Raw genomic sequence first — 26,030 nt, forward strand, 5'->3', positions numbered from 1 at the left:
GTGTGTGTGTGTGTGTGTGTGTGTGTGTGTGTGTGTGTGTGTGTGTGTGTGTGTGTGTGTGTGTCAGGACAATCGTAGCTCTGGTCTACAACGTGTTGAAGACACTGATGGAGATGAACTGCGCGCTGTTCGATGAGCTGACGTCCTCCTATAAGACGGACCGACAGCGGTGAGTTTGACTCCTGATCAGTGAAATTAGGATTATATTGATCAGATTTGGATTTGTAAACAATAGAAGTTTGAACACTTTGTTTAGAGCCTCACTGGATGAACACCTGGTTAATGTTTGGAATCCACCCCGAAACAGAACTCAAAGATTCACACGTGACTCAGTCAGTTTAAATACTTTGACCTACAGTTTGGGGTGGTAGTAGCTGGGATTGACCAACAGCACCAACTCTGAGTGCAAACTGATGGCCCGGGGACCATTTGTGGCCCCTGAACTGATTTTGTGTGGCCCCTGACTTCAGTTCAAGAATTATACTAATTTTTTTACAAAATTTTCCCCCCCCCCCCCCCCCCGGACACAGGTGGTCTGATGTAGACTTTCTATTTATTATTAGGGCAAATTTATCACAAAGAAAAATCTTACATAATAAAAAATATTGGCAACAATACCAATTATTTGTCTTTAAATAACCAGACTCTTAGCTTTTTCCACATCTATCTAATGACTTCTACTCAAAAGCTGATTTTGCTGCACTCCAATCTGCTTTTAATTAATTTATTAAATTCGTCTGAATACAGCAGGCATTTTCAACGAGAGTGACCTAAATCCTGATTTTATTAATCAGAATTGACTAAGTTGGGTTATTTTTTCCCCCAATTGAAACATAGAAAATTGCAAAGTTTCTTTCAATAAGGGAAACCTGGAAAACATTTTACGCATCCATTTCCAGCAATAAATCTAACTACTTTATTTGTTTAATTTGTTGAGCAGGTAAAGGAAAAATATTTTTGGCCCTCAAGTCTTTCTGACTTTATGATTTTGGCCCATGTGACAAAATGTTTGGACACACCTGTTTTAAAACGTTGCTATTAATCGTTTGGAGTCAACTCTTGTCTGTTAGCAAAATATCTCAAGAACCACTGGACAGATGATAATGAAACGTTCAGTAAATATTAATTGGATGTTTTTGCACAACTGATTAACTTTTTGGACCTATTTTAAATTAAGGTGGCTGCTGCAGCCATAGACTTTAGGAAACATAAAAATGGCTAGAAGTCAGTCAGTTTTACAGATATTGAGCTAGAATTTGGTGTGTTAGTAGCTGAGAGTCATTCTCAACACATACTCAAAGAACTTGTGGTTTAGTTTTTATAAAGACCCTGTGTTCCCAGGGAGAAGAAGAAGGAGCAGGAGAGGGACGAGCTGTGGAAGAAGCTGGAGGAGCTGAAGCTCAGCCACTCTGCCGGGATCCAGAACAACAGCCACAGGCTGCCCGGTATCCAAAACAACAACAACAACAACAATAGTCACAGTAACGACGAGGGCATCAGCGCCGCAGCTAATGCTGCGCCCGCCGCTGATCCCGCCTCTGACGCCGGCGAAAGCCTCCAGTGCGCCAAATGACAGCGGATGTCTGAGTTAGAAGAGGTTTGACAAGGAGGTCAGGCTCGTCGGGAGGATTTAAAGATGTAACACAAATGACACCTCAGCAGTATATTAAATCTACTTAGATTGAAATAGAATGCCATCAGTTCATTGGCAAAATAAATATATATATAAATATATATTTAAACCTAAAAAAAGACTATTTTTGGATGTTACAGTACGGCTGCAGTTTCTTGTTTGTCTGATGGACGACACGTTTAGTTTTTTTAGTGATTCTATTTGTTTTGTTTTTTCCCTTGTAATCATTGTATGAAACGTGAGGGGGCGGGGCCGACGACACAATGACTTGAACTTAATGTTTCCGACTGTGCTGCACTTAGAACAGCTGAACGGCTATTTAAAGATGTCTATTTTTAAATGTGCTTTTTTTCTTGTCGCTGCCAACACTTAAAAAATAAAACACACAAAAAAAAAGGAAAGAACGAAAACGAAAGGAACTCTGATGCTGGCAGTGTTTGGTGCAGATGGGACCACACCCTAAAAATAAAAATTAAAAATTAAAAACCACATATATATATTTATATTTATACAGAGACTCGTTTATATGCAGGAAAACACGAGGTAGATGCCTTCTGTTAGAAAAAGAATCATGGCCAAAATAGTGATTTATTTTAAAGTTACTAATCTTCTATATAAAATAGTTAACTCTGCTTTAGTGGGATTTAAAGCTGATTAAAGTAAAGATAATGTCATATTTTTAGGGGGTTCAGGTGAGAACGTGAAGTGATATTTGTACAGTAATTCACAATAAATGATTAAAAAAGGGCTATTTCTTGGAGTAGTTCAGCATTTTGGGAAATAAAATAACTTTACCGTGAGATAAATAAAAAAATGCACACAAGCCGTTAATCAGATATTTACCAGAATGATGAACTGTTCCTGTTCAAACAGCTGATTTAAACAAAATGTTTTTTTTTAGATGAATATGGTTTTGTTGGCTCCCACAGTGATGAGATGCAGGATTTTGTATATTTGCTGTATTTATTAGGTTTGGAGGCTACTTAAAGGGAAACATGCCACTCGACTTCAGATGTTCTGCTCAGTGAAAAGTTTCTGTGCCGTCAGTGAAACATTGTGGTTTTTTCCAAGCGACTTAAACTCATCTCAGCTTTTTTTTTAATATATATATTCAGAAACTCAAGACAAACATTTCCCAGCAAACTGTGGCGCAGTCAAACCAAGACAGGAGCCAGAAATTCCTGTTTCTGATCTGATGTTTGGAGCTCATTAACGCTGTGACTGCCACAGATGGTAGGAGGGACTTCTGAGAGGGTTTTTTGTTTTGTTTTGTTTTGTTTTGTTTTGTTTTTGTGAGTTAAAGGGGATCCTCTGAACCTCGGTGTCTGGTCTGTTCCGCTCGTCCGTCAGGTCCGGTCTTTTCTCCGATGCCTTTGTGTCAAAAACAGCATTCCAGCCTCTGTGAACTTTCAAGAAACTGTGTGGGAAACCTGTTTTGTAATCTCAGATCTTATTTAGGTTTCACCAACAAATAAAGTCTACTTTATCTTTCTACCTACAGCACAACAGCCTGTTTTTTTTTATTTTATTTTGAACTTTATAAAATAGTTCACAATGCTCACAGCAGGTGGCACTGTTTCATTTTCTTCAGAGTTTTTGTTCCTTTACCACTGTTAGGACTGATGAATATTTTTTGTTTTAGTAAAAGCTAAAAATCATCTTAGCATTTGGAGATGTTTATTCATGATGGCTGCTACACCCAACAAACCTTAAAAAAACTACAAGACAGTTGATAATTCTGTTAAATTTACAAATACTGACCTAATACTGACAAATCCTGAGCGATGACAGATCAGACAACATCTTGAGACAGGGAACACTCAAGATCTGTTTAAAGATGTTGCCATTAGCCGTTTGAAGTCAACTCTTTTTGTCTGTTAGCAAAATATTTTGTGAATCGCTGGGTGGTGTTCAAGAAAACTCAGGAAATAACTGGATGTGCCTCTTTCAACGGACACAATTTAAGGTGAACAACACATTCTGAGTGTGGCCCCTCATGACACTGGGTGAGGGTTAGGGTTGACACCAACAGTTTTAAATTTAGAAGTCAAATCTTTCCTGCTGGTATACATCTGTCACACTTTTTCAGCTAAAAATGGTTCATCCTTTTATTTTAAGCATCTGTCGGGATGATCGTCACATGATTGCTCTGTCACCAGGCCAACAAAAAACACGAGACGTTTGAGCCTGACGACAAAAAAAAAATCATCCATGTTTCTTTACTTGAAGGACGATGGCCTCCAGGGAAACGTGGATCCTGCGTAAGAAGAGATGATTCATTAACTGACGTGACTTCCTCCTCCAGATGTTCATCGGTCTGAGGGTTTGTCGATGCCCGTGTGTGGTTTTGTAAGTCAGCAGTGTTAGAATTATTCAAATTTGTTTTCTTCATGAGATATTTTGCTAACAGACGAAGGTAACCACAACGTTTGAGCTGAATTCTTTTTAAAAAATGCTTTAAATGTGATCAAGCAGCAGTGGTTTATGGAGAATAAAATGGTCTCAGTGAAACCTGATCGGACTTTATCCAAAGCTTATGTGTCAAACTCAAGGCCTGCGGGCTAGATGTGGCCCTCCACAGTGTTTTTGTGGCCCTGGAGAGCTTCAACGATGCCTTCCAGTTGGTTGGAATTTCAGACGTTTGAGTCGGAAATATCAACTGGAATGTTGGAACTTTGAGTCGGGAAGTCGGTGCAGTTTGATTATTCATGATGTCATCGTTTCAACATGGCTGCTCCTTGCATCAATAGAGTGATACTTTTGTGGTTTTTAGCAGTTCTGTAAGTCAGTGGTACTTGTGGTACTTTATAGTGATTATTAGGCAATATGTTTTAACTCCACGCAAAATCCCACGTCGAGCGCTAATGTGTTATTGTTGCATTATCCTGTCAGCAAGAACTAGAAAAGATTTTTGTTTTGGTTTTTTTTTTTTTCAACGTTCTGACAAGATAGAAACTGGAATGCTTTCACTGACGCCAGTCCAACATGAACACAGCATTGGTTGCTTTAAAGCCAGCATTTACCAGAAACTACATCTCCCATAATGCACGGCGATTATTTTACCCACAAAATGACGGCAGCCCACCACTAGGTGGAGCTGTGCAGGGTTCAAAAGTAACCGGCAGCCATTTTCACCAGCCGTCTTGATTCCGAACTCTCCCACTTTCTGACAGAGAATTCCCAGTGGAGGGGCGTTCCAGTTTAAACGTACAACTTGTAAGTGGGAATTCCCTGTTGGAAAGTGGGAGAGTTCAGAATTCAAGATGGCAGCTAGTCACCACAACACAGCAGTGAGTAAAACTTTTAAAAGTATTTGTCATACATGTAGGACTTTAAAGTGTTTATAAGAGGATGTGTTAAAACACTGTTCCTATGCAGGAAATACCAGGTAGAGCTCAGTGTTGGTTAGCGGTGCTCAGTGAGACGAGGAACGTGAGATTTCGGGCCACCGTATGAAAATGAGTTTGACACACCTGGTCTAAAGCAAACTTTCACTCGTAACACTTTCAACTCTGCGATGAAACTAACCGACTCCAGAACTGAGGAGACATTTTGAGGGACCAAAGCTCTGAACTCCCTGGTCCAGAGGAGGTCTGATTCTGCTGACTGAGACGTTTAATCTAATCAGGCTTTGTGGACGTGTTGCTGGTGATGTAACCTCCTGACAAAAGGCCGCATTGATGAGCGAGGGCCACAAAGCAGCTCAGTGTTTCCTCCATCCTCCAAATCATCTGCAGGCTTTAATTATGTTTCCCCTCCACGAGCTTCAGAGGATTTTTGACGGGACGTTTAGCCACGAAACCTAAAAAAAATCTCTGAACACCAGACGCTCTGAAAAGTAATCAGAAATAGACATTTATATTTGATGTTTTGACTCATCCGCCCACTCAAAAACACTAAAACGTAGATCTATTGATGACAGCAGAGGGGAAAAAGCGGTGTCGATCGGTGCCAGCAAACAGCCGAAATCAAGACAAGTCATGAAAACAGAGGCTGGCTCTGAAAGGGCGCCACGCTGAGTTTTACAAACCGTTCAGACCTGAGCCAGCTCTGGATGATGCCCACTACAGGGTAAAAGGTTCTGTTTGTTTGTTTCACTGCTTCCTGGCTGGAGTTTCTCTATCTGCTGGAAAGAAGTTGCAGATCAGGATCAGGTACAGGCAGGAAACCTGTCTAGAGTTTCATGAATAAAAGGACAACCAATCATCTTTTCTGTATCTCAAAGCAGAGGAACTAAATCATGCTATTTGATTTTGTAATTATAAACATTAAATGGTATATATTAATCTTTATTTGATGTTTATAAATGAAGTTTTGCACCAGAATCAGGCAGATTTTTTTACCGCCGCCCGGTTAACCCTGAACAATAGCAGTTGTTTGTTTTTAGCGGAGATCTTTTTTACATGTCAGGTCTACTGTGAGGAGTATCAGGAGGACAAAACGCCTTTATTGTTGTTTAGTTCGCGTGAGAAGCAGGGCAAGAGGAGGGTCTGGGGCTGGACTCTGATTGGTCCGATTCAAGAAGGTCTTTTTGAACAATGTAGGCGATGAGGTGTGTGTTTACCTGGTTTTTGTTACCTTCTCCTGGCATAAACACCTACCTGGTCAGAACCGGTAGACATTTTGGGGGTCCGCAGATTTATGGGACCCTGTTTGTTTGGGGGGGTCCGGACCGCGTTAAATGGGGATGAGCTGAGAGGCCCTAATTGGACGCACAGCTGATCTCATTACGGGGGGAAGTGGGCCCCCGGCTGGAGTCCAGGCTGGGACGGAGACAGGGAGGTGTCTCTTGAAGAGGGGGTTTTAGTGTGGGGCACTGCAGGTCCAGGTCTGGCACAAAGCCCCCACTCTTTTGTGTGATTGCCAGGCCTCCATTGTTCAGACCCTCATTAGCAGCACTTGCTAGACAAGGTTGTTTTCCCCAGTTTCTCCCAGCGGACTCTTCAACAAACTGAGAACTGAGCAAAGAAGCTCCAGTCCAGGACTTGAGGAGGACTCTGAGACACCATGGACCCGTCAGGGCTCGAGGCTGCGGCCCTGAGGAGAGGGAGCTTTGATGATGCCGCTGTTTCCCTGCGTCCTGTGAGTACTGCTGATCCCAGAAAGTTAAATCTGTTGAAAACCATTTCCTCATCATAAAAATGATTAAAATACTGCCTCTTAATGAGAAATTATAATTTACTGTACATTAAAATATTTGAACTAAAGGTCTCTCATTCCTTGAAAGAATCCACATCACCTGCTGCTTTTCATGTCAGAGTTTCAGACTAAAATAATTGTTAGATGATGAAGTAACTTTGTGCACAGTCTCATGCAGTGTTTCAGTGTTTTGCACGTTCTGTTAGCTCTTGGAGTAACGGGTACAAAGTGTTAAATAAAATGTTTTTTTTAAAAAATCACTAAAACATTTTCAGTATTTAGCTCACTTTCAGAGTGTAAAATCCTAGTTGAAAATTTTCCACTAACATTTTATGGTTGTTTAGCTCACTGTTCGTATATTTTACAAATTTTTACTAAATGTTCAATTTTAAATGTAAATATTAAATCCTCAATCTGAATGTGAAAATTTAATCTTAAAAGCTGCAGCTAAATGATAAAGTTTACATTTAGGAATTTCAGAATGGAACGCAGCCTTTGCCATTTGTTATGATGTCTTTATCCTGCAACAAATGCTAATGCTGCTAGCGCTGCTGAAGATGGCATTTAAAATTTAATTTAAAAATGTGCTCATTGAAAACAATAATGGACGAAACCTGTGGTTCAACAGTTTGAAGTGCAGCTCGGATACCGGCTGCAACGGCAAGTTTGATGCTTTGTAGGGAAGCGTTAGCAGCAATAGCAATGTTAGCGGCGAAAGCAACGTTAGCGGCGAAAGCAACGTTAGCAGCGAAAGCAACGTTAGCGGCGAAAGCAACGTTAGCGGCGAAAGCAACGTTAGCAGCGAAAGCAACATTAGCAGCGAAAGCAACATTAGCAACGAAAGCAACATTAGCAGCATTAGCTTTCGTCTCATTATGATGACGTCATAGCAAGGGCTGCATTCCATTCTGAAATTTTTAAAAGCAAACATCAATATTTAATCTAAAATTTAACTTTTACATTTAGATTTACACATTTATATTTAGAATTTAACATTTGGACATAATGTTTAAGATTTAAATTTATCATTTAATAAAAATTAGCAAAACGTAAGAACAGTGAGCTGAAAAAATAAAAATGTGTTTGACAGTTTCAGACATTTTATTTTACACTTGGCGCCTCGTACTGCAGTATGTGTTGTTATTGACCGTCAGCTACTACCACACCAAAGTTTAGCTCAATATCTATAAAACCGACAGAATTCGTCATTTTTATTTTCGCTAACAGATTAGCGGTGGCAGCCATCTTGGCTCAGGCTGATTTTCACTTGGAAAAAGTGGCTTATTTTAATTAAATTATAAAAAACAAGGAGTCCCTCCCCCCTCTGAAATGGACCCCTCAGCAGGGATCCGATGAGTCTTCATGTGTTTCAATCTCCTCAGCCTCTCGTGTCTCTGATTCAGTTCATCATGAAGCAGTCCGTCTGCTTAAACACTTTATGTCGAGCGTTCCAGGTTGTTGTTTTTTTGTGTGTGTGTGTGTGTGTGTGTGTGTGTGTGTGTGTGTGTGTGTGTGTGTGTGTGTGTGTGTGTGTTTTCTCGTGTTTTCCCTCAGCTCTAATTTTGCTTCTCCTAATTTCTCAGTGCAGCAATTAGAGCCACAAAGGCAGCCCCTCTGGCCCTCTTTCAGAACAAGTGAACAAATGATTGTGTTTTTAAGAGCATACAGAAAATGATCCCTGCTCAGTCTGCACCTAATCTCTGCCTCAAGCCTCCTGTTTAATCCGGGCCGTTACAGATTACGGACATTTCTGCCAATCAGACGTTTTAACTTTAATTTTACCTTAGCTGCAGAGACAGTACCTTGCCCTGCATCGTATTTAAATCTGATTCTGCTTCCAAACTCAGTGGTGTGGAACCAACATGATGTGAATCTTGACCCAAAAGAGCAACAATGTGGGTCAATTTACCATGTAAAAAAGATTATAATCCAGCAGCAAGACCAGGTTTTTAAAGGTGCACACCTGTTTTTTATCATTATCAACTGCTGCCCAAAGGCAAGGGTGAGCAATTCTGTTTGTACCTGTCTGTTAGCAAAATATCTTAAGAACCACTGGATGAATTTTATTGAAACTTGCAGAAATTCATCTTTGAATGAACAGCTGCAGGTGATTAACGTTTGACGTCAATCCAATTCAAGATGGCGCCACAGTCAACAAAGCTTAAAAACATAAAAATAACTATAACTCCGTCAATTTTACAAATGATTACCTTAAATTTGGCATGATAGTAGCTGAGACCAACCCTCAACACACTTTATGAGCACCAACAGATTGGATAAGAGCCTTGTTTAAAATTGGGCCATGAACTATTCAAGGTCAACTTTGTCTGTCTGTTAGCAAAATATCTCATGAACCAATAGAAAGATTTTAATGAAACTGTACAGACTTAGTTAATTGAAACATCTCTACGACTGATTAACATTTGAAGCCAACTCATTTCAAGATGGCCGCCACAGTCAGCTGACCTTAGAAAACAAAAATATGGCCGCAATTCAGTCAGTTTGACAGATATTTAGCTAAAATCTGGCGTGGTTGTAGCTACTCTTTGTGTGAGATAGGTATTGATAAGACCTTTTATTTTACCAATGAAATAAAAAGATGAAAAACATTTTGTAAAAATCAGTTTCTGTTTTCCCTCCAGCACTTCAGACACTTGGCTCAGAGGCGACGCTCGGCTCCATCGCTCGTGTTTGGGAAAGCTCTGGGGATGACGTGGTCTCCTATCAGGTGACTATTGTTTATTTATTTATTTAAAAAATTAACCCAAACCTCCGGCGTACAGATGGCAGCACCCACAAACACGAGCTGAAAGCCCCGCCTCACGCTGCACAGAGAAAAAACACACGACGCACTTCCTGTTCTGGCCCTGATCCCACCACGTGGCCCGTGACCCTCCCCTCCCCCCGCAGCCCACTGTGATCAGGCCACAGACGCAGGTGTCCCTCAGGGGATTCACACCGACACAGAGGTGTTTTTACAACTACACCTAACCGTCCCCTGTAAACACCTCAACTAAAGTTTCAGCTAAAAAATCACAAAACAGCTGAAAACTTTAAGCTAAAAACAAACGAGGCATTGTGAAAGTTTTTAGCTGATGTTTGCCACCTTGAAAAGGTGGGCGACAGCGTAGCTGTCAGTGTGTAGGTTGTTTGTGTTTGTTAGCAAAATATCTCATGAGTATGAAACTAATGATTGACTCTACATGGCTGCCGTTTTTGCTGATCATTTTTAGCCTGTAACTCGGGTCAGTTTTATGAATATGAAGCTAAAATTCAGTGTTTTATTAGCGAGAGTCATCTTTTAAAATACAGTTTGAGGGCTTACAGGTTGGATTTAACATTTAGACATTTATCCTCCATAATCTAAAACAGCTACCTTGATAAATAAATAAAACAATCTTTATATATGAGTATTAATACCATTACAGCTTGTTGGATGAACTTTTTAACAGGTTTTCAGTTCTGTTAACGGCTTTAAAAAACTCGTGGCGTCAGACCCGTGGGCTCTGGATCTCCCCCGTCTTGTTTGTTTAACCTTTCTCGAGCCGTCATCAAAAGCTGACTGAAGACCACCGGAGAAGTGGGCGAGTCCTCCCCTCAAAGTGAAACTGACGGATGTCTGAAACGTCCCACCTTCACACATCCACCCATTCAGCGCTCAAACATCATCACTGGGGGGCGGCGGTGGTGAGGGGGCTGCTAGTTTCACTACAGTGGGATTACCTTCGACATCTGAGAACAAAGTACGTCAAAGAAGACCTTAAGCTCTACAGCTGTGTATAAATATTAAATACAATAATATATATAATATAATATATCTAAATTATTGGATGAAGCAGAGGAAGAAAAACACAATTATTCAGAATAAAATGAATAAAACTCTAGTAACTAATCAAATTGCTGTGAAAATGCAGAGGTGAGCGCTGGATAACTGCTGAAGTTGAGTTGTTAAAGCTAAAAGAAGCAAAAGTAGCAAAATGTTAGCTAAAACTACTAAAAGGCTTGCTAAAATCTAAATGTATTAAAGAGCATCTCAAAGCAAAAATGAGTAAAAATAAAAGGATAGCTAGAAAAAAGGTTAGCTAAAAGAAAGTCATGTTAGCTGAAAGTAGCCAAACACTTTTAAAGTAGCAAAAGGCTAGCTAAAAGCTAAATGTATCGAAGAGTAGCTCAAAGCAAATATTAAAAATAACAAAATGGTAGCTAAAAAATACAAGATCAGCTAAAAGAAAGTAATGTTAGCTGAAAGTAGCAAAAGGCTAACCAAAAGCTAAAAAAAGGCTATAGATCTTAGTTCAAATGTTTCGGAGTGTGGTTCCATAAAGAGGTTGTGAACAGTTAATGTCTTACCTGTTATAGATCGCTCTATGAATGACCTCATTTTGAGGAAATAGTTTAATTTTGAGCAGATTCATGAGCCAAAGAGTCTGAACAGATTTCATTTCTTAGAATTTAAATCTGAATTATTATTTTTTATTATGATTCTTTTTTAAGGATAGAAAAAGCTTTCAGCTTAGTGTTTCAGTATTTTAAAGTTGGCCACCGAAAGGTGACAGGGAAAGTACCTCAGCTGAGAAAAATTTGAATTTTTGCTCTAAACTGAGACACAGTGGGAAGTGAATTCACCCAAACTGGTTTCACAAACTCAGTGTCAGGATCTACAGTTTTTTTTTCTTTTTGTTTGTTTGTTTTCTGGTAGCTTTTTGTGTTTTCTGTTTGTTGATTTATTTTTTCTTCTTTGTTTCCTGTTGTTTTCTGTCCCCCACTATTCCCTCAGCTTTAGCTCCGCCCACTCTCACCTGTCCCCAGTTGTTATTAGCTAAGTTCACACAGCAGGTGTTGAAGTTAAATTTCAAATTAAAAAAAATGTGTGGTTGTTCATGGTTATAATTTAAATGCTACAGCCATCAAAGAACACTGCACGGTGCTAAAGCGAATCGCATGTAAAGAGGAAGACACGATGTCACATGCAGCTTGCTTTGTTTACATTTCAGCGGATTAGCTTTTTTGCTAACTTTAGAAACCGTTAGTGGATCGATTTGCTTTCACTAAAATGGCTTCTGCTATTCTAAGTCCACTAAATATTCACAAACGTCTGAAAGCTACCCCCTCTTAACAGTGGACGTTTCAAGGTGTGTGTGTGTGTGTGTGTGTGTGTGTGTGTGNGTGTGTGTGTGTGTGTGTGTGTGTGTGTGTGTGTGTGTGTGTAGCATCTTTAACTAGACTTAAAACTAAGATGATCAAAAAGACAAAATAACATTTAACAATGTTTAAATAACAAATACAAAAAGTGACTGTGAATAAAATATGGTAGAGTAAGTTTTTGTTGACCAACTTCAAAAGTTACTTATAAATATACAAACTCGATCAAAGAAATGCTTTTATTTTGAAAGAGTTAAACTGGACGTATCATAAGCTACAAGCTATAAGTGGTTTGGATTGGCCATTTTGTCCCAAATGATCCCACCCACCTTCAATTAAACCAATAGAATCACACTAGTTTGTGTCAGTCCTCCTAACAGTATTAGCATTTAGCATTAGCGTCCTCTAATAGTGTGAATGCTTCACAGCATTCACACTATTGAGATCATTTTTTCTTCCGTATGTTTTAAGGCATTTCGTTCCACAATTTTTGTGCAATTTTAGCAATTCATTTATATCAAAACATTCAGCTCATTCTTGTGAGGGATGCTATGACTTTTGGTATTTCAGCTTTTTATACATTTTTAGATACAGTATTTCACTTTTTTAGTGACTTTTTTGCCATTGAAAATGAAAGTGGCTATTTTCAACATCCTTAAAATCCTTTAAAATGTTTCTAAATCTTTACAGCACCTTTCACATTTTGTTCTGGTTCTGCTCTTTTTCATGTTGTAATAATTTTAGCTACTTTTTTGCAAATTTTAGCTTTTTTCTGCTATTTCAACTAGCTATTACAACTTTTTTCAGCTAAGGTTAGCAAGCTTGTGCTCCTTGTGCTATTTAAATAATTTACAGCTACCTTTTAGCTGTTTTGCTACAAATCACTTTTATGTAATTTTATGATTTTTTTCCTGCTTTTTTCTGTTTTAGCTATTTTTCAACTATAACTGTCAACTGAGTGCTAATTTCAAATTGTGGCTATTATCTTTAGCTTATTTTATGCAAATTTCAGCATTTTTATGCTTATTTAGATATAGATTTGCTTCTTTCTGCCATTCTTCTGCTTTTTTCTACCTTTTATGCTTTTTTCTTACAGATGTTTTCAGCTATAGTCCGCTATTTTAGCTTTTAGCTGTTTTCTGTTCTGAACTACATTTGGGCTAATTTTTACTGTTTATCTGCAAAGTTAGGCTTTTTTGCTTCTTTTAGCTTTTCAAAGTGAGCTCACATTAACACTTTTCCTTTTAAATATTTTCAGCTTAATTTCAGTAGCTTTCAGCTTAAGTTTTTAGCATGGAGCATTCACACTAGTTTTTATTTTATTTTATTTTTTTATGTGTTTAGCTTTAGCGGAGCTAAGATTTATGTTTAGCAGATTAGTGGTTAGCGAAGCTAACTGTTTAGTCAGCTCTACCTGCCACTGACAAATACCAATAAATATTAATTCAAATGATTAGGTTTTCAAACACCACCTCTGTTAACTCAGCCGTTTTCACTTCTGGTGAATTCCCATTCATGCAAATTTTAAGGATGTGAGAATCTACAGAACATTTGCTGCATCTGTGGCTCTAGGGATTCGTCCTGCCAACCTGTTTGTCCTTTGGCTCTAAGGGAGGAGGCTCAGAGCTGGGTGTCTGTGGACCAGAGTCCGTTCGTCCTCGGTCTGACCAGCGAGAACGGAGAGCTGCTGCTGGACGAGTGCGTCCAGGTCACAGAGGGGACGAAGACCAGGGAGAGACACCTTTTCCTCTTCACTGATGCCATCGTCTTTGCTAAACTAAAGTAAGACACTGACATCACGCCTTTTAGACTTCAAAATAACACAAAATGGAAAGATTTTTGGGTTTATTTTGTGTTGAAAACAAATGTGTTGAATGTTTTATATTTCTACAGCTGAGACTGCAAAGCGAAAAAGGGAAGTTTAAAAGAAACTGGGCTGCATGTTTGGACTGCTGGGGACTATCCCAGCGAGACGTGCCATTGTTGTTTTGTCATAGTTGAAGAGAAAAAAAACAGGTGCTTCCCTGTAAGAGAAGTTATTCGATGAGGGGAATCTCAACGGTTCTCACAAGTGATTAAAAATAAAAATAAAAACTCACCGATGACAGCTGTGAACATTTAATCATAAATAAACATCTTATAGCCTAAGTTTTTAAGAAACTCAGTTATTGCGACACGTGATCTCGTGTTTTAGGTTGTCGAAGTCGGTGTAGATTTTGTAGCTGTGTGGGAACAGAAGCAGTCATCTCTGGACCACAACCAGCCCACTGTTCCTGTAGGTTCACACAGCTGGGACGGCAGCGTGCTACAGTAAACACATGAGTCAGAGCGCTCGTTACTCGTTTTTCATTCTGTTTGGCAAGTTTGTTGTGATGAAGACACTTATTCAGTCACATGAAGACAGCTTTTATGGTTCCTTCTCTTACTCTCACCTAGTTAGTGTTAAAATATCAACCGACGAATCAGTTTGCTCAAGCAGTTGTTCAAATTTGGGGAAACTCAACAAAGATAGATGCTGTGGACAATATGCTGTCCATTAGTTACCTCGTTCTGACAGCTTCTGTTAAAGTCTCTGCTCTTCCTCCTAAAACAGGTCAACGGCCAGCTACCGTCTGAAGCACAGAGTGAACCTCGAGGACGTTTGGCTTCACGGCCTGGAGGACGAGCAGGACGACGTCTGCGACGATGAACCGACCGAAGACTTCGACGTCAGGCTGACGCTCGTCCTGGCCTGGGCTCTCACCATTTGTCTCGTGCGTTTCCGGTGAGAAGAGCTACCAAAAGAGCGAAAACGTTTATCACGATAAGATTATGGCTAAGATTATGGCTTCGGCTCTTATGACGTCATCATCCTGCGACAAAATCAACCACTTAGCTGCTAAGGATGCTAACGATGCTATCACTTCCCTACAAGATATCAAACTTGCAGTAGAGGCTGATATCCAAGCTGCACTTCCACCTGCCGGACCACAGGTACCATCCATATTGTTTTTAATAAACACATTTTGAATTTAAATATCATCTTCAGCAGCGCTAGCAGGGTTAGCGGTTACTATAGTCGCAGAATGATGATGTCACAAGAGCCGAGCATTAATGGCAACGGCTGCATTCCATTCTGAAATTCTTAAATGTAAACTTCAGCTTTTAACCACAACGTTTACGTTTAAGAATTACTATTTATGGAAAACATCTAACATTTAAATTTAATATTTAGTAAAAACTTAGTGACATTTTATTTTACGCTTGGTGCCCCATATTGAATTATTTTAAAGTATGATATGAATGATGGTGGGCCATATGATTGCCTTCATGTAATCGTAGATCTTTACTTTTTATTGGACTTGTTGAAGGACGTGAGGTTTGTTGTTAAAGACGTAAAGCCGTCACCTGCCTTCACTTTCTACTAAAATGCGTACAAGCAAAAAAAAATAAGTTTCTGAATTTTGCCTTTTAGAGTTTTAACAATCTGATCAAAAGAGGAACATCACGTGCAAACGTTAAGCTTTTTGTTTCTTTTTAAATTTCAGTTTTTTTGCCAGTGGTTATCAGAAACACAAGGTCTTCCATCGAATATGTGCACATATTGTAGTAAACGCTCATATGATCTGTGACCTTTAAGAAAATGTGGAAGTAGCAAAGAGAAAGTCGTCCCTGCAGCATCACAAGACGAAAACTGTTTAAAAAGTGTTTAAAAGGGAAGTTTGGACATCGCCACCTCTCCAGCTTTCATGTGAGCTGATTTTAGTAAGAAACGGTGGGTTTTACTGCAAGGAGAAACTTAATTTTGTTTTTGTTTTTTGACTTTTGTTTTTTTTTTAAATTATTTAACTTGTTTAGGCTCAAAGGGGACAAAAATGTTTTTTTTCTTGTGAACTTCTAATTAAAACTCCCAAAGTGGCACCAGATGACAAACACCTCATTTCAGTTAATCACTGACTCCTACATTTCTCGAACTCTGAAGCTCATTTTCACCCATCATTGTATTCCAAGAAGTGTTTATTTATTTTTTTGTTTTGTTTTTAGTTGTGTTGTTTAAGAATGAGAAGCTGGTTGGCCTCTGGTAATGATTCACTGTGTGAAAGTTTCACTCCTTCACTTGAAGACATCGTGCAGCTTTAAAACGGTTCCTGGCCGGATTGCGGGCCGAGCGGCCGGCACAGAACCTGAAACCAGGTTGATGAAAAGTAAAAGGTTTTTCACAGGTGCGGACGTAGGCGCGCGGCGTCTGCGTCGCACCGTCCTGTTTCCACTGATGGTCGAAGCAGCAGAAGCCGACGGCTGCAGTCTATGAGGAAGTGGAAGGAGTCCGGGTCGGGGCACGCCGTGACGCTGCTTCCTGTTCCCATGACTGTGATGCTCCTTTCCACCAGAGTTGTTAAAAGAGGCAGCGGGTGCACGCTGCTTCTCATTCCACCCACTGCCGTCTGAAGGACTTGCTTCGACTCTTTCTGTGGATTAGTAACTCAGACCATGCTGTTATTTCGCCCACAGCTCTCCTGAGGTGAAAGAACGCTGGTTAGATACTCTTCACAGGTAAGAACTACATTATTATATTCTATATTAATGCTTTTATCGCTGCACTGTTTGTGTTAATCATTTATTAAATAACTAAGTCAAAAGATAAGAAAATATGTTTATTATAGGTTCATAATGTGATTTTATTGAGCTAAATCTGTACAAATAAGATAAGATAAACCTTTTTATTTTCATTGTACAGAGCACAATGACATTCACAAGAAGACAGAACAAAATCATCCGATGTTTTCATTTAAACCACTTAAAATGTCTCAAACTTCAATTATAAACCGTTGAAAGATTTAAAAGAAAACAGTGGGACGAACACTTCTTTTCTAAATGGATGTTTTCCCCCCTTCGTCGCAGGAAAATTAACGAGGCGAAAGCGAGGACCGACTGCTCTTCTCCGCCTCCAGACGTCCTCATGAAGGTGTTGAGTGGCAGCATCGCAGTAAGTTCCGCCACGCGTGGCTGAAACCAGAAACATGTCGGAAGAGCTGCCTCTTCATGGACTTCTCTCTCTCTTTTTTTATTTGTTTTCTCATAGAGCAAAACGCTAACAGGAGGAGGCATGGAGCAGCTGATTGAGCCTTTACCTGAGGTGAGCAACGAGCCGAGCTAACAGAAACACTTCATTTCTGCAAAACAAGCTGTAGAAGTTAAATTCGCTGTTCGGAGAAAAGTTTGTATTCTGTCATTCAAAAGCGTTCAGTTACTCAAAAACCAACGAGGCACAGCCCCTCGTTCTTCTTCTGCTTTTGCGTGCACCCTCCTGTTCCTCTTGCGTGCTCATCACCACATCTCTTTACCTTTGTTGTGTTGCCAGGGTGATGTGAAGATCTCGGTTCTGTCAAAGCAGATGAACTCAGATGAGCGACAGCCTTCTGGTGAGTTTGAACCTCTGGCTTCACCTCGCTTAAGTTAAGAGATTAACCACAGAGAGATGGAGGAGATATAACAACTGATTAGGGTACAAAGTGAACAAAAAACAACTCTTGAGTCGTGCACGTTTTGCAGCGTTGCATTTTTTAAAAACCTGGAAATAATCTATTTGAATTTAAAAAATGATAGTTTTGATGGTTTTGTTTTCATCAGAAACCAAGTGGAACGTGGTTCGGAAGATGAAGCTCAGGAAAGGCTCCACCAAAGTGTGCCCCGCAGGGAAAGACTCCAAGACTCAGCTGTTTGGACGACCCCTCTGCCAGATCTGCCCCGACGACGACTCCCTTCCCAAACCCATCACAGTAAGCTGAATTACACGTATAAGGGGCGCAACAATACATGTACCCGTATCGAACCGTTCAATACGGTGCTTTATGTTCAACACACACTTGAATCAAACAATACAGATTTTTAAAATTTATTTTATCAGCTTGTTTTCTGAAGACGCTCTGTGTTGAAGGATCAGTGGATCTGTGTTCGACTACTCCACCTAGGCTGCACTGTGGAGCACAGATCCACTGAAAAACTTGCTGTTTCAGCAACATTTCATTTAAAAACTGGACTCTTGAGATTAAACAAATGTTCATAATTAATTTCAGTAAATTACGAGTTAAAAAGGGCATGGACATTTATTTTTTTGTATCGAAAAAATATCGAACCGTGAGCCTAAAGTATTGAACTGAACCGAATCGTGAATTTTCTGTATCGTTGCACCCCTAATAATTACACCCCAGCTGAAAGATGCAGGATTATTCTGCGGTTATGAGCAGCTAGCGCCTACATAGCTGACCTCATTTAGCTAACGAGGGAGAGGAAGCTGTGCAGCACCCTGAGCTGCACGTTCATTAATCCCCCTCCCTTCTGTCCCACCAGGAGCTGCTGGTGCTGCTGAGGAAGAGGGGCCCGTCCACCGAGGGGGTGTTCCGCAAAACGTGCAACAACCGGCTCATGAAGGACATCCGGGAGCAGCTGGACGCCGGCTCGCAGGTGGACCTGGAGGGTCAGCCGGTCAACCTGCTCGTCGGACTGCTCAAAGTAATTTCAAGCGCCCGTTCGATCGACGCTGTCACCGTTTATTGGTCGCACCGTTAAGTTTTGTTCCTCCGTCTTGTGTTTAGTGTTTCCTGAAGGAGCTGCCCGGCAGCCTGCTCAGGGCCGGGTTCTACAGCAGGTGGATGACGGCTCTCGAGCACCAAGACGCCCAGCAGAGAGCTCTGGAAGTCACAAAGTAAGCAACTTGAGTCACGAGTCTGTTGTGCGCCTGTTCTTGGGTCTGCATCCTGATTTGGATGGAATTTGTGGTGTTTTTATCAATGGTTCTGTGGTTGAAAGCAAGCTTGGGCTTTTTTTTTCTGGTTGGACTTTTATAAAACATTCCGACCCCGTAGACAAACCACTTCTCCCTTTCAGTTCTAAAAAAGGGAAGAAACTTTAATCAAGCAAAAGAGCGCCAAGCTAATCTTCTTCCGTTTTTTTTCTTTTGTTCCTTCCTCTTTTTCTATGATCAGGGTGGTAGACGACCTCCCGGGTCCTAATAAACTCCTCCTGCAGCATCTGATCTGCGTCTTGCATCACATCATCGAAAGCTCCGACCTGAACAAGATGGACGCCTGCAACATGGCGGTGTGCATCGGCCCCACGCTGCTGCAGCTGGACGACACGCCGCTGGACGGGCAGAGGGAGAAGATGCAGAAGGTTAGAAAGTCTCGAAATGAACAAGCTTTCTTACTACTGGGGTCTTTGAAGCTTTGTGGTTCACGCAGCAGATAAACCTCACGAGGTTTCGCAAGGGAGTTCACACTTTGGCAGATTCCAAAGTAGAGCTTAGCTTAAAAAAACAAAAAGTTTTGAAAGTAGATACGACACTATGTGCTGTATCAAGACTTATCTTAGGTTCACTTTTACAAAAAGTTTTAAAGGTATGCAAAATCCATGTTTTTCGGCTGGGGTGTGAAGTGACATGTTTGGATTTAAAGAGACAGCCTCAAAACGAGTTGATCTGAGACACACTTCAGAAAGAGGGGCTTGTGGAGTTACAATAAGGAGGATCTCAGACCAAGGCATTGCAGTTCCACTTTATAAAGACCTCACTGACTGATTCAAATGTGACAAAGGATTTAAAGGCTTCATGTCTCCTTTAAACAAAGCAGCTAGACTTTTATTCCGGCTTCCTTATGATGAAGCTTCAGATCTCGACACCTTTGTACGTGGGATCAAACCATCTCCCATGTGAACCGTGCAAACCAAGAGAAACTCCAGTTTTTAAATTGAAAAAAAAAATAAAAAAAAATAAAATCCCCGTATGGGGAACGAAACATCTTCAACCGCAGATCAGAAGTCTAGCTGCTTCATTTTTAAAGGGATCCCTGATTAGTTCTAACATTAGACTTTATTTGATAAACATTTGTTTTAACTGTGAAAATAAAGACTGTAAAAATACTGTAGGCTGTTTTAGTTTTGTTAATTTTTTACAAATATTTCAACACAGACAGGGCCATTTAATTTACACACGAAGCATTCTGGGTAAATGATGACGTGGATAGGTCCTCGGTGCGAGGCTGCTAGCGAGCTATATCCACCCTAAAGGTTAATCTTGGACAATATCTGATGATCGACTCTTTTAAATGAAACCAGAGAGCGTTGACAGAGAGAAGGTAGCTTAACCCAGCTTAGCCTGTTAGCCTTTGCATCAACGCTATATTGCCTTATTTGTATTAGCTTGGCGCTAACGCGACAAACAAGCTAAACTGAGGTCCTCCATCCATATTTTCAGATGCAGCTGAGTCATTTTTGTGTTCCCCTCTCTGTCATGTGGATGGAGGACCTCAGTGATGAGAGGAGAATTCAATTCAAATTCAAAAATACTTTGAGGGAAATTTGGTAAATGAATGTGTAGCACTGAGCTAATACATATATATGGTGATAGCATCGGGGCTAAAGCTAACAAGCTAAGCTGAGGTTCTTCTTCCATGAAGCAGCTCTGTTGTCCTCCATCCATATTTTCAGTTCCAGGCTGAGTCATTTCTACCTTCTCCTCTCTGTCAACGCTCTCTGGTTTCATTTAAAAGAGTCGATCATCAGATATTGTCCAAGATTAACCTTCAGGATGGATATAGCTCGCTAGCAGCCTCGCACCGAGGACCTATCCACGTCATCATTTACCCAGAATGCTTTGCGTGTAAATAAAATGGCTCCATCCGTGTAATATATTTTCAAACTTTTAATTTAAAAATGATGAAAACTAAACAGCCTACAGTATTTTTACAGTCTTTATTTTACAGTTAAAATATATGTTTATTAAATAAAGTCTAATGTTACAACTAATTGGGGATCCCTTTAAGACTTTGTCAGGTTCTAGATCCACACCAACACCAGCGATGCTAAATTATTCCCGTTACTTATCAGGATGTTTCCTCTGATTTTTCTGCAGGTCACAGAGCTGACCCAGTTCCTGCTTGAGAACTTGAAGATTCTCGGAGAGAATATCCCCAGTTTGCTGGACACTGATGAAGGTAAAGGAATAAGTCCAGGTTTAGATATATGGATTGTGATGCAACAGGAAGTCTAACGGTGTTTTTATTTGTTGTCACGCAGACTCAGTTTCCTCGGTGCATCACGACTCGGCGTACGACAGCACCGACCCGGACGGAGATGGCGAGGCAGGAGAGAAGATCGGGTCCGCACACGGAGACCGAGGCTCGTCATCGTCGTACTCCTCCCTCAGCCCGAGCACCACCGCCTCTTCGTGGCGATCCGACGCCGCGTTTGACGCGAAGAAGCCCTTCAGCCGCCGCTGCTCGGAGCCCACCATCCACCTGACCGTGGGGCTGGAAAACTTCCACAGCCACTCCCGCAGCCACGAGGACTGCTCCGTGGAGAGGGCCGAGTTCGACGAGCAGCCTCTGAAGAAGCAGATCTCAGATGACTCCTTCTTGCTGAGGAGCCGCGGCGGAGCCAGCTCGGTTCTGTCGTTCCCAAAACTGAGTAGCACCTCCAACATGGATCCGCTGCCCTACATGAGGACGGACTGCTCCTGCTCGTCCCTGGAGAGCTCCGCCTCCAACCAGTCGGAGAGCTCCGTTTTCACCAGCTCCCCAATGGGGTCGCCGGGATGCACCAAGAAAGCCAACGCCAAGCAGGACATTCCCAGACCCATTTCAGAGGAGAAGAGGCGATCCCAGTCCATGAGGGTGGGCTCTAAGGTTCTGATGAGGACCAAGAGCTTGGGGGCTTTCAGCAGGAACAGCCTGAAGAAGGACTCTCAGAAGGACAAATCGTTCCCGTGCGAGACGCTTCAGGAGGACTTGCAGAGCGAAGCAACAGCGGAGCTCCTGCCCAAACAGCGCCCCCTGTCTGCGATCGAGGTGTTCAAGCACGTGGACAGCAAGCAGCCCTGCAGACCCCCCACCTACGAGCAGGCGCTGCAGAGCACAGGCCTCCCGCCGCTCTACGGCTCAATGACCGTCCAGGACGCCATGACGCTGGGGAGGAGGTCCCGTCCGTCCTCCGTGAACTACGAGTTCCCAGCCGTCAGGGACTACGTGTGCAACCAGGACTGCTTCAACCAGACTGCGCAGGACGGCAGCGAGCGGCGGCAGCCTTTCCGCCCGAGAGCCATGTCCGAGTCTGTGTCAACGGGCCTGCACGAGGGGCTGTCCCGCAGGTGCAGCCAGCCCGTGTTCGAGGAATTTCCTTACGCCAAGGAGTCTTATGTCTGATTTACTGTTTTCACAAAACAACATATGTTGGTTTGATGTCACTGAGAGAGGCTAAAACGGACCACTCAAACCAGAAAGTCCCTCGTTTTTTGATTCCTCAGAGTTTCAGTGATATATTTACCCAGGTACATGTTTTTTAAAACAGTAAATTCAGTTTTATAGTGACAGATTGGCTCTAATTTTTCACTTTTTTTATTGTACAAAGGTTTTATCAGTCTTTTTTTGGTTTGAGATGAATGAATGTCAGTCATGTGCAGCCTGTGTTGCACATGCTCAGTAGTGCTTTTAAAGTACGACCATTACATTATATGTAGTTTTAAAGATAGATATTTAGTCTATCACCATGAAGCTATAAACACGCAGTTAACTGTGAATGAAATATGCTAAATTTGTGTTTTTCTTTAACGTTTTGCAGCCATAATGATTTGTACTGTACACAATATTCAGCACACTGTGTTTTTGTCTGACTTTTCTGTCTTTTTGCTTTTTGTCGACACACTTCACTTTTCAATCTTCCTCTTCCACTACACTGAAGCACTTTTACCATGATTTATTATGCTTTTCTTATTTTTTATGCTAAAATGTAAATACGTTGAGACACCAATAGATAAGAGATGTTTTATATTTGTTAAGAGCTCTTTAAGAGTGTTGACTTATTTGTAAATGGTTCTTAGTTAACCGCACAAATGGAAGAAAAATAAAATATAATACATAAAAAAGAAGTCTCTTTCTTTTGGTAAAATACATGAATTTAAGGTGAAATTTGTGGGGGGAAAAAGAGGTGCAAATAATCACACTTCTTTTTGTGAGGTGCATTACATAATCGAGGCCTCATTGAGAGAACATCGTGTTCTGGCGCATGCTGCAGAGAGAAACCAGACTGGGTCACATGGACGAGTTTGGTTTTTCTCCGAATCGCTGTTCCTCTTGTCTGTGACGACGCAATGAGCTGATGCCACCGCTTCTTCCTTCCTTTCTAAAGCAGTTTTAACGAAGCTTCCTTCCTCAGCAAGTCGATTTAATTCATCACAGAAGTGCAAGAGATTGAGAGAGAGCATCTTTCTGCAAACTTTATGCTGAAAATCAAGACATGATGGTTCAAACAAGAACATGTTGCACTTTAATAAAGCCAACTAGCGCTCCAACACTCATGGTTAAAGTCATCTGCATCTGGTGACTCTCATTTGACTTTTTTGAACAGAGAAACTTTCTACAAAGAAGTGTGAACAGAAACTTGCGATCTTGTTTTTGACCATAAACACAGCTGCAAGTCTTTTACTGATTGCAGCAGCTTTTAATGCATTTGCAACAAAACACTCTGCAGCGTCTCGGTATTAGCTGCAGATTAACAAAAGCAACACCCTAAATGTCTAACAAGTAAATTAAAAGAGTATGTAGAGTCCCGTGTTTGCGATCTAAGAACCGTGCATGCACCAAACCTTCATCACTGTTAGATATATCAGATAATTCAAAACTATTAATGACAAAAAATAGCTGCAGAGTGGTGTAAGTGTGGCCTCAGAAAGTCTCAAAATGTCTCTGAATATTTCAGTATCTCTATTACAGTCGAAAAGCATAATATCTACAGCCATGAATTAAATAAATTGGGTAACGAGCTAGCTTTACTGCATGAACATAAATTTAAAAACATAAAACGAGGTTAATTTTGCGCAAAACTATAGGTGAGTCCATTTTGATGGCAGCTAGTTTTATATATTGGACTGACTAAGTTGACTAATTGGCTGAAAATATAGTCTATAACAGCACAAAATTGTGTTGCATTTTGGCTAAAAGGCTAAAAACATAGCGTGCTAACATTTTAAAAACTCCCAAAAGCTGTGTTGTATTTTTTATTAGCTCAAAAAATAAAAGTTAGCATGCTGACAATAAACTGATATATATGACAAATTAAGCAAATGTGGTCATTTTTAATTTGATTTTTGATTTTTTTTTTGCAAGCATGGGACTTAGCATGCTAATTAGCTGGTTAGGAAAGGCTGCAGTCAGGAAGTCAGAGTGAAAGTGGGTGCTTGTCTGTGGAATTTGCGCAAGCTGTTGTGTTTTCCTTGTGATCACTGAAAAGCAGACGAGTCCACCAGTAAAAATCACCCTTATTTGGTTGTGAATTTGTAAAATTTGTGTTAAAACAAGGACAAAGTTTCAAACGGTTGCTTTGTTGAAGCGCCAGCCCCTACATATATAATATATTTGTTGCATTGCATCGATGAGCAGCATCTTCAACACCTATTTTTAACTTGAGCACGTTGATGAAACAAGGTACCATTGATGCTTCGATCATAATGAAGATGTTCTGCTGAAGCCCCCCGCCTCCATCAGGGACCATTGTAGCGGCTCAGCTCACTGTGACCACTCACTGATAATGAAGGCAGAAACTGTACACAGGCCAGCGCATTCAGCGTGACGAGCTCTTCCAGCAGCGGTACGAACACGTACGAGTGTGGCAGGAAACACTGGGAGATACAGAAAAACTGAACACAAAACAAATGTAAAAAATAAGCTTAAGAAATGAAGAGTGAAAAACAGATACTTTGGAGGGTGTCAGCACCTTTAATGTGTATTTAAATATTCAAACAAAAAGTATAGAAATAGTCAGTATATATACAGGCTTTTGTGTTTTGTGTCTAAAACCACCTCAGATCAGATGATGAAGGCAGGACTATGGAGATCAGATCTCTGTTCTTGTGTTTTTCACACAAAACAAAGTTAAGATGGACAGTTTTCTGGGTGTAAATGTGATCAAATGAGTTCTATGTGGTTTTGGACGTGCGTACACAGACATGGCGTATGTGGGGCAGCTGCAGCACCTCCGGGTCAGGCCACTTTCCATTTTCGTTAGTGCACAAAATCAGATATCAGTTCATCATACAAATTTTCATTTTAGTTCAGTAAACAATCAAAATGAGTGCTTTATTAGTTTTTGTTTCTTGCCTGAATGTACACTGAACGGAAACATACCGTTATTCATGCTCAAACCCTTCAAGATGCAGCTAGAGCCAAAAGCCATTTGTTGACTCCTTTTTTTATATCTATCTGCAACATAAGATATATCCTGCAAAATCCACATTTCTAGCAGTTAAACACATTTTGTTGTGTACTTGTGTCTATAGGAGTGTAATTTAAATTTGTCTCCAACATGTAAGGCTGGATGGACAAGTCTTCCCTTGTTGACATATTTTAATTAATTTGTAATTAAAAAGTTTCTGTGCTGCTATATAATCGTAATTCCTCCTTCAAACTGGAATGGAAACTGAAGGGGAGCGGGGTGTGGAGTGCCTTAAAGAGACAGCCTCAAAACGAGTTGATCTGAGGCACGCCTCAGAAAAGGGGAGGGGCTTGTGGAGTTACAATGAGGAGGAATTCAGACCAAAGCGTTGCAGATCCACTTGAAGGATATAAATGTGAAAAAGGAGGATTTAAAAACATGTATTTTAAAGAATCCAAAACAAGGCAAACGTGTTCTTAAAACCTTGTCGCTGTGTTTTATGAGTCACTTCAAAGAGAAATCCAAGGCCACAAACACCAAAGAGCTGACATTATGAGTGTCTGACTGCTGAAAAAGGGAAGAACGAGTGGAAGGCAGCCCTGCTTGTTATGTAATGGTAGCTGTCACCAACAACAACCAGCTAATACGCTGACGAGCCAACTTCTTTTAACGCAGCGTAATGATTCGAGGGCTATGCGACGCACATAAAGGAGACTGATAAAACAGAACCCGCTTGTTTGAATAGATGTTCGTTATTCTTTTCTGAAAAAGACATTTTTTATGACACGGTTCCATCTGGCTCCCCTCCATCAGCTGCAGCTAAATGTAGCTGCAAGTGTTGAGAATGTAGCAAAGTTACATAACAACCTTTGCTCTTGTATATAAAAACTGTGTTACCTGTTATGTAAAAAATGAAATATAAAATAAAGAACAGTGC

General features: G+C 40.7%; 2 protein-coding genes across 3 annotated transcripts; both read left to right on the plus strand.

Annotated features, from left to right (window-relative positions):
• Window positions 1-67: 67 nt before the first annotated feature.
• Window positions 68-3,127, plus strand: LOC106536655 (serine/threonine-protein phosphatase 2A 56 kDa regulatory subunit alpha isoform; the record flags this gene model as incomplete). The annotated part of the gene is given in 2 exon segments (XM_014033976.1): window positions 68-169; window positions 1,342-3,127. Coding segments are annotated over 2 exon segments (334 nt in total), but the record flags the coding sequence as incomplete, so codon positions are not given.
• Window positions 3,128-3,232: 105 nt separating this feature from the next.
• On the plus strand, window positions 3,233-22,808 carry tagapb (T cell activation RhoGTPase activating protein b). Of its 2 annotated transcripts, none has more exons than XM_014033975.1 (14): window positions 3,233-3,982; window positions 9,415-9,500; window positions 13,526-13,696; window positions 14,508-14,678; window positions 16,406-16,447; window positions 16,796-16,880; window positions 16,977-17,030; window positions 17,256-17,316; window positions 17,525-17,673; window positions 18,245-18,406; window positions 18,490-18,599; window positions 18,880-19,066; window positions 20,802-20,883; window positions 20,966-22,808. In XM_014033975.1, exons 1-14 carry the CDS (start codon window positions 3,965-3,967, stop codon window positions 22,087-22,089), a joined length of 2,502 nt encoding a protein of 833 aa, XP_013889429.1. In that variant the 5' UTR covers window positions 3,233-3,964; the 3' UTR covers window positions 22,090-22,808. The 2 variants fall into 2 exon arrangements, with proteins under 2 accessions (XP_013889429.1, XP_013889428.1); XM_014033974.1 differs by lacking the exon at window positions 3,233-3,982 and adding an exon at window positions 5,040-6,715.
• Window positions 22,809-26,030: the final 3,222 nt, after the last annotated feature.

This window comes from Austrofundulus limnaeus, unplaced genomic scaffold, assembly GCF_001266775.1.
Source record: "Austrofundulus limnaeus strain Quisiro unplaced genomic scaffold, Austrofundulus_limnaeus-1.0 Scaffold1919, whole genome shotgun sequence".
Taxonomy (NCBI): domain Eukaryota; kingdom Metazoa; phylum Chordata; class Actinopteri; order Cyprinodontiformes; family Rivulidae; genus Austrofundulus; species Austrofundulus limnaeus.

Bases quoted from the DNA above. Each gene is read 5' to 3' on its own strand.
- tagapb (XM_014033974.1), top strand. From the start codon at position 6,641: ATGGACCCGTCAGGGCTCGAGGCTGCGGCCCTGAGGAGAGGGAGCTTT. The intron at 18,407-18,489 runs GTAATTTCAAGC...TCTTGTGTTTAG, and splicing joins TGCTCGTCGGACTGCTCAAA to TGTTTCCTGAAGGAGCTGCC. The intron at 20,884-20,965 runs GTAAAGGAATAA...GTTGTCACGCAG, and splicing joins TTTGCTGGACACTGATGAAG to ACTCAGTTTCCTCGGTGCAT.